Here is a 17,272-nt window from a genome sequence, read left to right as displayed (position 1 = left end):
TAACTCGTTCTCCAGTTTTTCTGAGCAGGCAGCTAGGGCACTTTGGAGTTTGATGTAATCCAACCCTTTGGGTAGTTAACTTGGAAGCTTGATCAATTATTTAGACCGTTTTATTTTGTTTTGTGTTTGCCGTGCCAGTGGGAGAAGCAAGAAGCTGTTGAAAGGCATCAACATTCAAATATCAAAAAAGAGCCTGATCAGCATGCAAAGTGATGACTTATAGGAGATACATGGCATAAATCGCTAAGTTTCAATGACAACATTTTATGTTTTCATGTAAATGGATCATAAACAGAAATATATAACCTGCTACACTTCCATTTTGCGACCATAATAAATCTGCTTTCCCAAGGTAACCTTGAGGAAACACTTGAAATGTTCTTATGTCCATGCATTTTTCATATGCCATGCCATGTGAGGCTTTGTGGGGTTAACAACAAAGTCTATTGAATAAATGAAAATTAAGGCCTTCCAAGTCAGTATTTAAACCACAATATGCCTATAAATATAAAGCGGTATATAGCGGTTATACAGCAACAAACCAATAATTTTATAGCAACTCTATCAAACAATGTCACCCAAACTATATTCTCTGCCACACACAATTCATTAGTGTGCAGTTGCATCCCAATCTTCATGTGTTCTTGGGTAACACACTTTAACTGCTACTTAGTAAAACTACTGAAAATGTTTCACAGTCGCTGAATCCTTCACGGTCAACACCATGTTTGCAGTTTGCGTGCAAATGTCATTCTGTCAGTCTAAATGAGTGTTAAGTCAACAGCAGGAGAGTGTTTCAAGAGAAATGAGTAGCTGGCATTTATTAATGAAAAACCACAAAGGGGATTTTCAAACATAATCTAACTCGAGAAATGAAAATTTAAAAAAGCCCTTTTTCTTCGATGGGTCTAACACAGTTATATGACTTCAAAGGAGTCAGTCCTGCAGTGATATATGATGCTAAAACATGGACTTGCACCTGGTATGATGTAACTGGCTTTATTTCTTGCTTACCTCCTATCTGAGGATGCATGCATGCTGCCGTTTCTGAAATTATACAGTAGAATTGTAGATGGTTACTCCCACCAGCACGCATAGAAACTGAGGAGAAATAACTGGGACCAAAATCTCCCAGTGAACTAAAATCGTCCATTGCTTTGAGTGAGGCTCTGAACTTTGCAGACCTAGCTTCAGAGAGTTCTGTGCATTTCCTGAGGCTAGATATTGACTCAAAGTTTCAACTCTCTCTTATGGTGCTTAGAAAAGAAAGAAATGTGACATATTCTTGCCCATAGCCATCTGCATGACCTATAACACAACATGTCCAGGAGCAGGGGAAGGCTAACCTCCAGAAATCAACAGTAGTTTGAAAACCAACTCACCATCAGCAGTTGCAGTGCCAGGAGCAAACAGGTTCCCTGAGCCAGTTTTAACTAAGAATGAATTGGGGCCAAACTCATCCTCAGAGTCAGAGTCCTGGGCTGGCTGAGCCGCACAGTTACCTAGCAACCCTCCCTGGCTCTCATTGGATGCAATGAAAGGGGGAGGGTATGGGAGCTGCTCAACAGGGGAGGAGGAGGCGGATGAACAATGCAGCGGAGGACCTGTGGACCACAAACAGAGACAACACATGGGGGGGGAAATGAAACACACCCAAACACAGGCAGCATTACATAAAAGCAAAGCACACACACAAGCACACACACACACACACACACACACACCCGCAAGACTTAACTCTGACACTTCAAAAACAAACAGGGGAACATCTGCTTTTGTCTCTGCCACCTCACCCCAGCTGGGGAGAACAATGCAAACAACTAAAATTACTTTGAGATAGAATAGAAAAAGGCAAATACTTAGGACTGGTTTAGAGAAATAAAAACAACAAAACACCTGTTGGGGATGTTCAATGCAAAAAAGGAGAACAATTCTAGGTTAGAATGCTCAAACCTTCAAAAAAGATGCAAGAGAGAAGGGAAAAGCAGAGCTTTGTTATTAAGGGTGTGTGCATACATTAAAGCATGTCCTATAGCCTAAGATAATACACCAACCAGATTCCACTCAGTTTTAAAATTCTTTTAAAAATAACACCATCTTACATAACTGCCCTTCAACAAACTACAAAAACTACACTAGCACATTTAAATGTGTGTGCTGTGCAGAAGGAACATGAACACTATGTTCCTATATATGTCGGGGTTGTTAATACCCCCTCCTGTGGAAACACATATAACCCCCGCCAACCAAGAAATGAATCCAACCTGAACCAATCCTTCCTATTTCTTCTGTACCATGTGTCCATCTCAGCTTTCTTACTTGTCAGTAATTTAAAATACAGCAGGTATCAGACTGGATCGGGATTATTTATAGCACCTTGTTATATACCACTACGCAACCCTAGTTCTTGCATACAAATACCATACTATTTCCTCTTTTCAGGCTTATTGGCTCCAATCCCCATGCTGTCATGGAATGTTAAATCTCCACGGAGCTCCTATTAATGTGTGATTAACTTTGATGCAGATCTGCGTCACGCTGGAAACGGAGTACTTAAGGAACATGACTGCAGCGCACAAAGTCATCAGTTTGGTGCTCTCCCCCATCTTCCCATCAGTCCGTCAGTCTTGATGTGGAAATTCCTGCTGACTGGATTGCCATCCATCACGAGAGATAAATTTCCTCTCACTCTGTAATGATCCCTGAAGAGTATTAAAATACAACTCACTGACTCGCATCTAATTAGGAAACAATTAGTAATATTAACAAATCAGCCACTGCCCTACACAAGCAGCAAATGCCCACCGCCCCAGAGAGTCACTTCGCACCACACACTTCATTTCTCTCTCAATCCTCTAATGCTGCAGGTACTGGCTGCAGAGGCCCTGTGGCCATGCTATAGGTTAATGACCGTGACACAGTTCTGCTTGAATATGTAGCAATAGCAACGTGCAACCAGAAAAAGAAGAGCCCTTAAAAAGAGCATAATTACAGTCATTCCCAGAATCCCTCAGATACATCTACAGCCCCTGAAACAGTAACCAGACGGCCGAACCTTGGCAGAAAAGGCTCAGTGTGCCCGAGTTGGTCCAAAAAGGGGCTCGGAACACCTTGAAGTGAAGAGACGTAATACGTCTCCATAACAGAAGGTGGCACTTATCTGTATTATCGCTGATTGGACGCGTCACAGGGTCTGGTGTCTCTTCAGAATATCATCTCATATTCTACTATTACTTACTCACCAAAATCTGTTTCTGAAAACATTTTAAGGAGAAAGAGGCCGTGCAGCTGCTGAATCTGTCTTCATTTCAGATCCACAAAGGTCAGTTTTAAAAACATTTGTCAGATTTTGAGAGACTCTAGTCCCGCTCATCCCGCACCTCGTTTCTGGGTTTTCACTCCACCAATCAGATTGAACATTTGAATCTGAATGGTTGTCAGGTTGTCCACAATGAAAGATGACGGTCCGTCCGTAGAAGTACTCACGACGACGGCACACAACACACCGAAGAGACTGGAGTCACCGACCTCGCCGGGTCGGTGTGTCACGGCCCTTAGACACATTTAACGTGTGACCAAATAACAACACAGCTGAACAGACTACCACTCATTTCAGCAAGTGTCTGCTAGAGATGTTCCAATATTATTTTTTCCTTCCCCATAGGGTTAGGGTTATATTGTTCATATAGTATATTGACCGATACAAAGTGTCCATACCAGTGCTAAATATAAATATAACAGCTGTATATTACTAAACCTGTAGGGATGTGAAGTGATTGATATCATTCTTATATGGACTGGCTCAGGTTAAACCATTTGTAAAACCCCAAAAGAAGTATAGAGAATGAATGCCATAGAACTTTCTTTTATTGTCTAGTTTGACAGTCAGTCATAACGGAAAAATAAGTTGTTTTTTGGTGCTAAATCATGGGTTATAGGATCAGTGCAAAGACTTACATACTTGCAGTTATCGAGCTGCTATGAAGCACCAGAGGCAAGACTGAAATACTTGACACGAAAGACATTAATGAGCTGCAGCGGGTCCTGGACTGGATATCACAGCATTTCCCTCAACAAGAACAGTCGTCAATGAGACAAGAAAAGATTAAAGTCCTCTAAAAATGGCCAAAGTCATAGCCTAAATGAGGTCAAGGTAGTCCTTCTTGGCAGCCATTAGTCTTAAGCACAGAGGTTTACTGTCTCACTGTGTTTAATTAATGCTGGCCTGGGCACTTCATGCCCCAGCCACACGCACCTAAAGTCACAGGCGAGACGCCCCAGCTTGAGATGGCCAGAGAAGTTTCCCTGGCTGACAGAGTTGATTGCCTTTGCCTTCACTCACTATATCACAGCAGCAAAAGGAGAGCTTTACTTAGGAGCCCCTGGACCATGCTGCTTTACTACCTGACAGCTCCAGGAAGTGACAACCACTGCCTGGTCTGGCCTGCCTGCTAACACAGACCACCACCCACTGCTTTAAAGCTCCTAATCAACTCATTAGCAGCCCAATTAAAGGAATGAACAAATAAATTGGTGACTTTGATGTGCATGTTGAGAAGGGATAACCACTAATGATAATGTAGTGTTCAGTGCAACACCTTTACCCAAGAGAAAATGTTGAATTTGTGTTGTGTAATACATTTAGGAAATATTGACTGATGTTTCAAAGGAATCTACTAAAGGTGCAACAATATAATCCAAAACAGAGTGTATAGTAATTGTATAACCAAAGATTCAATGACAATTTCTGTACATTATTAAATTAGATTCACATTGATAAGATTACGTTCAAAATGACTTGTCAAATACCAAACTTTTACCATAGGTCCACAGTGTTGAGTTGCAAAACATAACAAAAGTGGTTCAAGCAACAATAATTCAAGAGATGTAAACCTTACAGCAAAGAATGACAGATATTTTGGATGGGGAAACGCTGACGGTTTGAGGTGGTACTGGTAAGAGAAACAGAAGCTGCGAATGTAGGCAGCCATGCGTCAATAGTTTTTTGCAACCTTTCAAATTCCATAAAATAAGCAAGTCGGTGCTCTACACTGTGCTCACAACGCTGAGAGGACACATGGATGTGGACAGAGATGCAGCGTGAGATCATTTGTTGCAGGTAATTTCTGCAATGCAGGCACTGTGTCGTAAATACAATGTAAATGTATGCAAATATATGTAATAAATATAAATATATGTAAATAATATATGTAATAATGTAAATATAATGACTTGGAGTGGTGGGCAATATGATAAATATATATTGTTACATTGTTCATTTTCTAGAAACATATATTTAGAGGTTATTTAGAGGTAATATGACCAGATGGGAATGGCTTGTTTTAGCTAACATGTGCAAAATGACTGAATCTAAATATTATTATGAAACAGTCCTGTTAATTGAGTTGCTGCATGCACTGAAATAGTATAATAAAACTACAGATATGAAAGGATAGCTATCGTTGTAGTTTTTAAAGAACACAAGAAAAACTATACTGGTTTACAAATCTCTCATGTCTCACATCATATATTGTACAGCCTGAAGCACCGAGAATCCGTTTGTGGAGAAGCTCCATTGTTAAAGAGGTCGTGCTATTCAGTATTGGCAAACCATCAGCTAATCGAAGCATAAATATAAAACATGTTTTGCCTTCAAAATCAATGTCCAAGCACAGTGTCATTGCAAGTTTGTATCTACAGTATCTCTTCACACAACTGGCTGAAGCTTCTGTAGCACACACCTTTAATTACTTTAGTAGTAATCACACAGCTTTGTAAGAAAATTAGAGGTGCAATTAACAGTTACTTACACTCTGGATTAGGGCTGAACAACTTATCGTTTTCAAATCATTACATACAGTATCACAGATTGTTTACAGAAATGCTCTATTTTTAGTGAATTTTTCTATTATTTTGTATAACTTTTTAATATGATGGTAGAAGGTCCAATATGAAGATGCTGCTGTTGTACTGAGGCGGATCAGAGATTTCAGTTTACAAGAAAGTACTGAGATTTTTTTGTTGGAATTGTTTATTATTATTAATTTGATTAAAGTGAATATTGAACTTAAGATAAAGTTATTTTTTAAATCCCAAATTGAATCTTTATCGCAATATCCGTCAGAAAAATTGCAATTCGATATTTTCCCCAAATCGTTCGGCCCTACTATGGACAAAAGCGGAGGTGTCAGAAATCCAGTTCAAAATATTCAATTAGATTAGATTATCACAGACAAAAGAGAGAAAGACACATTCTCAGACATCAAAAGCTGGAGCCAGCTTCAAATAATGACATCAACAATTAATCAATTAATAGTTTTAAGTTTATTTCTGTCAATCAACCAATCAATCAACTAATTGCTTCAGTGCTAAAATCAATACATAATTACAGCCTTCAAAAGGATTTGTGGATACAGCTTGTGCTCTGAAGACAGCTGACAACCTCTGTGTATTATGCTAATGTGATCAATCGGTGTATGTGTGTCTGTGTGCTTCTGTGTTAACGAACTAGATGAGGCAGGTGGAGACATCAGCACGCCTGTTCTAGCTCTACAGACCCACGCTAACTGCAGTCCTTAATGTCGGCACCGTAATGCAGAATCATGCAACTATGAGCCTAATCCCAATGACCAACGTAATGCATGAGGCAGAATCCGTCATCACTGTGCCAATATGCACATGAACATTTAGGTTTAAAAATGCATTTATTTGAGAAGGCTAATCCGGCAAAGGGAGAGAGAAATTAAATCAGGTAAATAAAGAAAATAATTTAGAGTGATGATGTATTCAAGTAAAAAGAAAATTGTCTGAGAAGAGTCAACATCTTTCATTTGAAGAGTTTTAATTTTTTAGTTATTAATATTCAATGAGATAATAGGTTGTCATTCTTTAAATACACAACCTATTAGATAAAATCTACCCTGACCGTGACAACAGCAGTTATCTGTTAGCCCAAGGACTAAAGCTGCAGGCAGCATCTACAAAAAATGCAGTCTATTTGCAGATGAACAGCGAAGAAGAAAGAAAAAAAAACATCTCGGCGCCTGTCCTGTACCAACAACTGATGCCATGTGGCACACAAAGCATACAGGATGCTGAGGAATGACTCAGAGTCTCAGCGGGGATCCGGTGTCATCATCACGCTGCTTCTCTTGTAAAATACAGATTGTGTTGAATCTACATTTTAACGCAAAGCGTGACGGTCTGGATGTAGGATTCAGGTCGTTGAGATACCGACATTGTTATTGAATAAAATGCTAAAGCAGAGCAAAAAAAAAAAGTCAAGGAGTCAAATCCTGTGTATGTGTACACACTTTCTTGCCTTTGTATGCTAAATTAACATCTTAATATTCTACAATGACGCCAGGTGAAATAACTGAAAAACAATCTGTAATACAGTGTGTTACTGCATCGACTTGGACAGTTGCGTAGTAGCATTTGGACAGGGGTGTGTGAAAGGGTGGCAGTTTGGCAGGTCAGTGAAATGTTGCATCACTTGCTCCTGGCACCAATTTTGCCATCCAGTGTAGGTGGAGTGGGATTCACTCCAAGACGTGGTGTGTAAAGCTCTTGTCATATTTTCAGCTGTTTGCAGTGTGGCCACCATCGAGGGCCAGACTGTGAACATTTATTCTGATCCTTTAAGTTCTTCAAACTGTTCTTACACTACTGATTTGCATGTGGCGGTCAAAGCAACATGGACGGCTCTATTTCTGTGTGGGCACAGGTTACATGATGTAAAGTGCTATTTCTTAAGGCGCAGTGGCTTTTGGTTCTCACCTGTCTGCTTGGTATTTTGCAGTGCAAATCACTGACGTGCGACAGCAGCATATTGCGTATTTTGGTATCATGGTTCACCACATTTTGCGCCGTCCACTGCCTGCATGCTCCGACCAAGCACACCACTTCCTACACCCGTTTTCTGTGCTATTTACACTAATTGGTGAATTTGCACCTTTACAACCGTCTCCGAAATCAGTTTATGTCTGCTTCACTTTCATTATACATTCTTCAATCAGCACACATCTAATTGCACAGATAAAAGAAGAAATAGGAGTGAAGTCAGGAAGGCATGCTAAAGATTAATGTCTACTTCTTACCGGCACCTGTCCGCATCAGCAACGACGGCTTTCATGTATGAAGGCCTTCCCTTTCAGTTGATTAACTCCCTTTGGAGACATGTAAATGGTGGCCGGTATGCGTTCCTTCGGCAGTGTCTAATTTAGTTACATACAACCTTCTGGGGTCTCATGCACCTTAAACTGGTCAGTTACATCTCAGCATTCTATTCTTGAAGATTAAAAATCTAGAGTGTTGGAGACCTTTTTTAAGAATGAATGCATATTGTTAAACATCCTACATGCAATCCTTAATATCCTGATTGGGTAAAAATAGCTTTCTTTTTACCCAATAGTAATCATAATGAATCATGAGTAGTGTGTATTCTGTAGTTCTTAGTGAAAATAGGCCAACAGTTGCTTACTTGGACACTAAGTCACATTAACTTGTTGTAAAGCACTTTGAGGGAAAGCGCTCTATAAATAAATGTTTATAAAATTATTATTATTATTAACTAATTCAGACTGTAGTGTGAGTATGCGATGAAGTATTAAGGATGCATTGAAATTCAGTTCAAAGATAACAGTTAGTTTTATATTTTAAAAAAAAGCTTCTTACGCCAAACCTAATACAAATGGTCATTTAATTGAGTTATATTTACCTACAAGGTACTTTGGCCAACAAGGTACCTTAATTGAATACCTAATAGCTTTTAAATTGCCTGAGCATCATTCATTTCCTTTTCAGCATTTCTCCTTAATGATGTCCTGTTGTTCAGCTCTGGGGACCATGTTTAAAGTGTGCAACACAAATGCTCACTAGTCATGATCAAGATGTCCTAGAAATGTTGGGCGATACAAGGGCTTTGCAGCTTCTAAACCCATGAAAGGAGGTTTGATGCCCTTTTGATTTTTTTCTAACTGACTGGCAGCAGTTGAGCTCTGCCCTGACTGATTAAATGTGCCCTCTTGCCTCCTATATCACTGCTCGTGGTTTGGATTGGACTTCAAAGACTGTGGAAAGGCAGTGTTAGTCCTGCCTTTGTGTCACTGACAGTCTTAGAGATTCTACAACTGTGTAGTGGTGTTTCTGCAATGTAACATGATGAAAGATGTGGCGCGCGGTTGCTTACAGACCAACTCACTGGACATGGTGATATGACTATATACAGTATGCTGTCAAACGTCAGAGATTTGCAGATTCATATTTTTGGTGTATTGGGACACTATGGGCAAGTCAATAAGGTGATATAAGATTTACAGGATATTCAGTAACTTAAAAAAATTAATTCTTCAGGTATTTAATTCACTTGTTCCGGTATTTGATTCACTGGTTATTTTACCTCTAAAAAAATATTATGATCAAATGTCCAGAAAAGTAAATTTTCCCAATGTATAGTAGCTAGATCATTGTGGGTATCCAGCAAAGATTAAGAGTATATTTGACTTGAATTACAGTGTGTGTTAGCTTGTAGTTATACTGTAAGATAAAGCAGAACTAATTCTGGTTTAGTTTTTGGCTACTTTAGATCACATATTCTCTTTTGGCTTTGAGCCTGTGATTTGTGTGCAGGATTCAATTAATTTTTTGTCCACCAGCCAAATGGTGAGTAAATCTTGTTTTTAGCAGCCATTTATGAGATAACCATTGTTTTAATGCTGGTGAGCGAAGCAAACTCGCAGCCACTTGCATATTTTACATGCATTTGGCTGCTAAATGGTGCTTCTTTTGAACCCTGTATGTAGGTCAGGTTCATTGACAGAAGGAATTGCACGAACCCTCCCAAATTTAGTGAGAATTATTCCATCGACATTAATGGCTTGATAAAAACACTATGCAAAAAACAACAGACAAAGATATTACAGCTGAACAATGAAAAATGATGTTAACAAACCACTGCACACATACAGAGTGACAGGAAGGCTGATTGTCTCCTCAGAGTAAGAAAATAAATGTTCCACTCTTCAGTACAAATGTATCTTAATGTCAATTTTCCCTGAACATGTGGCTCGAGGCAGACTTTTCACACTCTTTGCAGAACATTCCTTGAGGGCATGTGATCATGAAGGCAGCGGACTTCATTTCCCAATGATTCACAAATGTGTCCCAGACAGACGAAGTAACACGATGTTGCTGAAAAAACTAAGATGATGCTATAAAATGTGCTAAATTCATTATAGTGCCTGAAAAATGTATCAAATGAATTCCAGGTTTTTTGTTTCTGTCTATGTTTTGGGACCACTGATGTGCTTGTTAGTGCTCAGGTAATAATTATTCTTATCAGCTCTCTCCTGGCAATACAAACAAGATGGTTCATCCTGGTTATGCATTATAAGGATTCCCAAAATGATATAATAGTTTTCTATTGCACAGCTGCAAGCAATAACTAGCCTTTTATGAAATTAACACGTGACAGGTGATCTCATCTCACATACAAACAAAAAGAAATGAGACATTGTGAAGCTCAAAGGAACGGTTTTGAAAAAGTCATAACCCTAATGCAGCAAATGATGTGATGAGCTGCCTTTTTGTCTTTAGAAAATGTTTGTTTTTCACTTTTATCATCTACCCAAGGTTATGCTTCAAACTATGCCTGCTGCGGGGTGACAAGCATGTCCCTGATGAAGCGCTGTTATTCATTTTTTATGCAAACTGTAATTCAGCAGGGCATTGCACATAGTCCAGCACCCTATGCCAAACTACACAACAAAATATCCAAACAGACACATAGACACATTTGCAGAGGAAGCTGGAAATGAGCTTTTACGAACCAACATTGGAAAAATAATAAAAATTCCTCTGACAGTGCTGTTTACCTGCTAGGAATCAATATTATAATAACGGAGAGTGAGCATTATGTATAATGAGGTTGAAAACAAATTGTAAATACCCATAAATGTTTTTTTTATAGACATGACCATTACTGAGAAAATGGAAATTATATTTGTGTGTAATAAAAAAGCATTACCACTCAAGGCACTATCCCACACACACTTACCCACAACATTTCTATCAGCACTTTAAACCCAGCATCCTTTACTTACAAACTACTGTACGCTCTTAAATAGATGATGAATGCCAAATTATAAACGGGTGCTTCGAATAAATCCAGAAAACAAGCAAAAAAATCCCTGATCATTAATACAGATACTGTGGTGCCTGCAGAAGGTAGAAATAGTAGGAAATGGGTGATTTAAATCTAATTAGCAGTTGTCATGTTTATGACTTCCATAAACATGTTCACAGGCGGTGGGCCTTAGATAGATCAACCCTCTACCCCACACTCCTCTTTAAATTACACTAATTTAAGGATGAAATCTCTTGGTGCTAATCTATTCCTCTGCATGATGGAGGAGGAAAATATCCAACTAAAGTTTAGGAAAAATAAGGCACACAAGCTTTAGCACACAGCGGAGTACTGATGCCAGGCTTTTAAGAGTATCACCTACGAGGATGAGACGGGGGGGGCAGAGTGACAGACTGGAAATGGCATTTCTTCTCTGGGTGATTCTAAGCACACACTCCCTCCCCAGTCATCCTCGACCTACATCCCTGCCTGGCCTCTGCCACTCTCATCCATTCAGTCCACTCCGTTTCTCTGTGTGCGCCCTGCCATCCAGTCGAAAGACACCATCTGTTTCAACTCCTCAGCGATAAACAGAAGAATGAATCAGACTGAAAATGCAAAATCATAAACAAACTGAAATGTCTTTGGGTTTGGGTAGGAGAAACTTCACTACTGAGCCACTGCCACCTCCATGGAGAAAAGTCCAAGAGAAGCAACAGTGTTACCCATGAGAAATGCTCACTGGACACCTATTAGAAATGGAAGACACAAGCCAGCTGAACCGCATCAAAGCAGTTTAGCTGATGCACTACAATACAGACACGTTTTCTAACTGTTCTTTTAGAACTAAGTAATCACTAATTGATCCATTTTCAAGACTCCTTAGTCTTAAAGACCCCCGTCCAAATTTCTTTTCTCTCTTTACCGCACTAGTCTTTTGAATCAATGTTCGTTCTGACGAGCTCTGACTTCGCTAAATCCCTTCATGCCGCCCATTCAAGCATCCCTGGGGCTGTCTTTGTTCTAGGATAAAAAGTAAAGGTTCCCATCTCCTCACCTCTTGAAGTTAGCATCATCCTGCGAGTTTGTGATGGCTGTTTTTAAGGATGTCCTGGTCAACACGAGTGACTGATGGGATATCTTCTTCAACAGCACAGAAAAGGAGGCGTAAAAACAGGCTTATAAATGCATCCACACCCATTTGGCAAGTCCTCTGCAGAGGATTCCAGACTTCAAAGATGTGCGCATGGTAATCTGCTTTATATGGATGTTTTTGGACCTCTATCATAGCTCGATCATCAACTAAGCCGACTTAAACCATGGATGAAAAAACAATGCTAATAGTGGATAATTATCAGCTTTTACTCTGTCTGCACTGGCTGCTCTATTCCCTCTCCCATCACACACACAGAGGCTGGCGAATAAACACAATGGCATGAATAAATAATGACCCCACAATCCTCTTAAGGTCCCCGAATAGTGAGGGGGAAAAAGACAAAAGTTTACTTTTGGTGTTTGAGAGCAAGCAGAGCCTGAAATTGTAAGCGACTCATTAGGGCTACATGTGGCTTGCCTGGGGCCTTGCTGAACAAAGATGGCACCACCCCAATCCTGTCATTCCTCAGCACACTCTCGGCCTGGCCTAATACAACTCTAAAGTATACCCAGAAGAAACAGCTACATTCCTAATAAAAGACAGTGAAGAGCTTAAGCATTGCCTTTGAAAAAACTATTGAAAACCTTCACAATATCCAAACTTTCTTCTGGAATCAAACTTTTAGCGGTACTGAGTACTGAGAAGGCCACCTTTGTTTGATTTGTGCTGATTTGCTATGTTTTGCATGAATATCATATAAATATGTATGCTTAAAGAAGCATACTTCTGTCAAAACAGTATTTCCTCCTCTTATCCTAGCTAACATAAAAGCCTATTGTTTTTTTTCCTTTCAGACTCTTTGTCAGTGTTAAAGAATTGATTGGTGTGTGTCTCTCTGCTCTCACTGAGTGCAAAAGGTTATTTAAAATACATGCTGCCCAGAGGCTTGTGTTTCAAAGTGCTTATATAATTCAACCTGTGGTAAAACCAAAGCCACTGAGTTTAAAACATGGCAAATAAGGTGTGTTTATATAGAAGTAGTTTGAAGACTTCTATGGAGATACAGTATAAGACTGGCTGAAACGCTTATAGGAATCTTGATCTAGTATAAGCATTTTGCAACAATTTAGATGCATCTCTTCCCTCTTTTTGGAAATAAATTCCAAGTATGCATTCAACACAGCAGTAGTGGCAAGAAAGTAATAATGAAATAGTATTATATGCAGATAGAAAACACCTTTTCCGGAGAGTAATTTTAAAGACTTTGGACCAAACGAGAAAAGCCAATTTCAATTCCAAATTTCCACTGAGGCGATAAATAGAACTAAAGTTGCCAGGGGTAGATGGAGTCCTAGCAACTGGAGATGGGCAACAACGTGATCACAAGAACTGTCCTTTAATACTCAAACCAGTGACCAATCAGAATGCCCATTTCAAATGGATTTTTCAATTGCTGAATACTGGACATTAACATGCTGATTTTAATAATGGTACCTGTAGTCAGGAGCACCAATATGCTGCACTCACCACCTAATAAACAATGCAATAAAACACTGAAACAATAGATAATATTAGTAATATTAGAACAATGTATTTCTCTGCATAGATATTCCTTACTTGCTTAAATCCAGTTCATCATTTGTGTTGATATTTTGGTTCTTTTACATTCATGTATGTGTTTTTATACTAGCAATGTCCTGAGATGATCTGCACGGTCAGAATCGAGGCCGACCAATTTTTTATTGATCAGTAGCAGCTGTATCAAGCTGTTGTTTATTCCATTGCTATGGATTGTGCTGTTGAGTTTTCTAGAACAAAACCATCTTTAATACATGCATTTTTCCTGAATGCTTAGAAATGATAGCAGGCTCAGTATCAGAGACTAATTAAAGCTGGTATCTTGTCATGAAACATGTCATATTCTCTGACACTTCTCTTGGATGTGTACAGAGTGAGCAAGGCAGCTGGGTGCATGACAACTCTCGTTTTGGTTAGCACTTTTTTATATTACATTTTAGTTACGCATGCTTTAATGCGCATTTTTTCTTTTCTTGTTTGCACTCGTAAATGTAACCTGTAATATCTCTGCTTTATTGTCCTGTGTACACAGGGCGCCCGTGCAACAGTCAACACGTCTCACTGGACAACCATGTCAGACTGATCTCATGAAAAGGTGTATGTATGACACGCCAATCCGTATGCCATTTTCGCTTCTTATCATGTATATCAAGGACGTTTTGCCTCCATTGACTTACATTAACTTGCAATAGCATGTGAATTTATGCAAGTGGTATGAAAGGGCGAAAATCCACGTAAGGAGGTTGGCTGGGGGGGGGGGGGGGATCAAACAACACAGGACTTTCAAACGGAAGACCGAGAATCATGGTCTAACGTGTCAAGTTTCCTTTGTTTCCCGGGTGTCACGTTTCCTAAACTCAACCATCACTTTCTTCTCTCAAGAACAGTGGCGTGTATGTTTACAACTTCTGTATACAGCGTAGACTATGCAGATAGCTCAAAATGCGTACACATAACACGCCACTTTGGTGTGTATTTTTACGCAAACTCATGATGTCATGTTGACCATGTACAGATAAAGGTTCACATGGAAGAATAATCCTGTCCTAGCAGCATTTTGTGACCCTTAACCAATTCACTTTTTATAGCTCTGCAATTGTGAAGTTTGAACTGAAATCCAACATGACAGAGAGTCCAAGGTTGAATTACTTTCTTTTTTTTTCTTTCAATGCGGCACCTTCAATGCTGCATCTTTACGGTCTTTCCAGCAATATTGACATCAAAAAGACAATGTGATCTATTACAAGGGTGGCAACTGAGTACAATTAAAAAACCACAACAATTAAACTCTGACCCAGGATCGAAAGTGCCATGCATCCAATTAGAGGTGTTCACTAACCAGCTGAGATAATTCTTTCAGCTAAGTCAAAATTACTTCTGGGAAATCAGGGATGTCAGGGTCATCTCTCAGACTTGAAAACAAATGAGTTTAATGTCACTTTAACAACAAAAACAAGGTTAAGAAAAAGTTGCTCTTTTGTCCTCACTTTCCAGGTTCCTCTCTGCAAATGCCTGACAAGAGTCTTACCTCAGTCAAGCACCAGTCATATTCCACAGGGTCATACAGCCAATGTATGTTTTTTTATGCAACTGCTTATCAGAGAGCTGAGTGACTGAAATCAGTTTATTTTATATTTCATGAATTAAGTTTTCTAACTTGACATTTTAAAAATAACTGACTCATTCCTAAGCTCAGTGTGGAAATGTTTTTGGCTGTCCCATTGGCACGAAATGAAAAGCTAAAACGGTTACACATCCAACAAACTATAAACCTCCAATACTGCTCAGCTAGTAAAAAGTCTGTTTAAATCATCTAAGTAGCTCAAAGTGTGTCTATGCCAAAATGTGGTCATTGGCAAGTGCAAGCATCGAGGTTTGAAGACAGAGTGCATGCAGGTGTGCTGTGACCTGCTGCAGAAGCTGGCGAAACATACAGCTGAGGAGAGACTAGTGTTTCCAGTGTGACAGCAGTACTGTAGGGGAACCACTGAGGGCAGAGGGGGGGAAATCTAAAGCTAACGTCCTGAGCTATTTTCTTCAACATGCACAGGATATGAAATTTCACTGTGCCGAGCTACTTTCATTGGGAGAGAACTAATCCAGGAAGAACTGGAGAAGTCCAGCACAACAAGGTTCTGGAATTCCAGGGTCTTTATGTAGGTGAAAATCAAATGCCCCACCCCCTATACTTAAGTGTGCTTGTATTACTCACGCAGTTTAGACAAAGCCTGAGAACTAAAGTGGGAATGTTGCAAATAATTAATCATAATTATGCTCACAGACGTTCGTCTGAGTTATCATAGACAATCTTGTATTCCTTGCAGTTAAAATAACTAAAAAACAAGGATGTTGTGCAGTTACTGTCCTAGACAGTTTGATTGTGAAATTACATGCGAGTATGATAGTGAGACTTGTTATTTGTGTAGTTTTTTCAGTTCTAAATATTCTTCACATAAGCATGATAATACAAACGTTTTAACCCTAATACACATAAGTATTAACCAGTTTTGGATCAAGTGACCGCCAAAACTAAAATCTCTTACATTACCAGAGATTTTTTGTTTACTGATGAGACTTACCGATATGTAAATCAAGCAAGGCTGAGCGCTCTGCTCCTGGATTTGTATCTAGACTTCTACATATCCGAGGTGACTGGTAATGAGAGAAATCTCAGCATGGAAGTTTAATTATTTCTATCTGATATGAGGGCAACACCACGTTATGATCCCTGCTTTCTCAGCCTGGGTAACAACCGCTAATTGCTTTCACTAGAGATAACTGCTTGTTCAGAGGTGACAGCATACCATGTTATAAAACATTTAAAAAATAGAAGTAAGAAATGATAATTAAGATGTAATAAGATAAGATTGAACTTTTTTGTAATGTAGGCTCAGTGGAATGGGTTATGACAGAAAAATACACTAAAGATTTCACGGACAGGAGCGCAACTTATTTGTGTCTAGGGACCAATTACACTTTTCATTCAGGGTAAAGGCCAATTTTGATCTAATACCAGTGCTCTTATATTCCTTTTCAATTAAAAATGTGGTTACCTCACTGGGTGGAAATGATTGGACTCAACAACATTTCATAAATCCAAGTAGAAAGGTGTTTATACAGCAACTGTCTCCTCCAATTACAGTATATTACAAACACTTGTTGATTTAATGAAAGATTTACTTATGGAACAGTGAAGCGATTCACGCACATGGGGAGCAGTTTAATGGAGACATTAAACCATATCAATATAAACAACACTGCTTCGTTTGTGGAGAGGCAGCGGAAGCGAGGACATTAGGTGCACCGGTGCGACCTAGACGAAAAATGTTAGTCGCACCCTAAAGCCCTGTGAGCTAACAGACTAACTAGCACCCTAGAGCCCTGTGAGCTAACAGACTAACTAGCACCCTACAACCCTGTGAGCTAACAGACTAACTAGCACCCTAGAGCCCTGTGAGCTAACAGACTAACTA

The 17,272-nt window shown here is 39.4% G+C and overlaps 1 protein-coding gene across 12 annotated transcripts in view; it reads right to left on the bottom strand.

Moving 5' to 3' along the window:
- Positions 1-17,272, bottom strand: part of tenm4 (teneurin transmembrane protein 4) — a 166,277-nt gene that overhangs the window by 95,477 nt on the left and 53,528 nt on the right. For 11 of the 12 annotated variants that reach the window (XM_034865640.1, XM_034865643.1, XM_034865648.1 and 8 more), the window contains exon 4: positions 1,383-1,604. The exons of the other annotated variant lie outside the window; for it this stretch is intronic. In XM_034865640.1, the coding sequence (XP_034721531.1) occupies positions 1,383-1,604 (222 nt within the window). The remainder of the gene's footprint in view (positions 1-1,382; positions 1,605-17,272) is intronic. 12 annotated transcript variants of the gene reach the window in all.

Source organism: Etheostoma cragini, chromosome 3 (genome assembly GCF_013103735.1).
Source record: "Etheostoma cragini isolate CJK2018 chromosome 3, CSU_Ecrag_1.0, whole genome shotgun sequence".
In the NCBI taxonomy this organism is placed as follows: domain Eukaryota; kingdom Metazoa; phylum Chordata; class Actinopteri; order Perciformes; family Percidae; genus Etheostoma; species Etheostoma cragini.
This window is presented reverse-complemented; position numbering and strand designations above follow the sequence as displayed.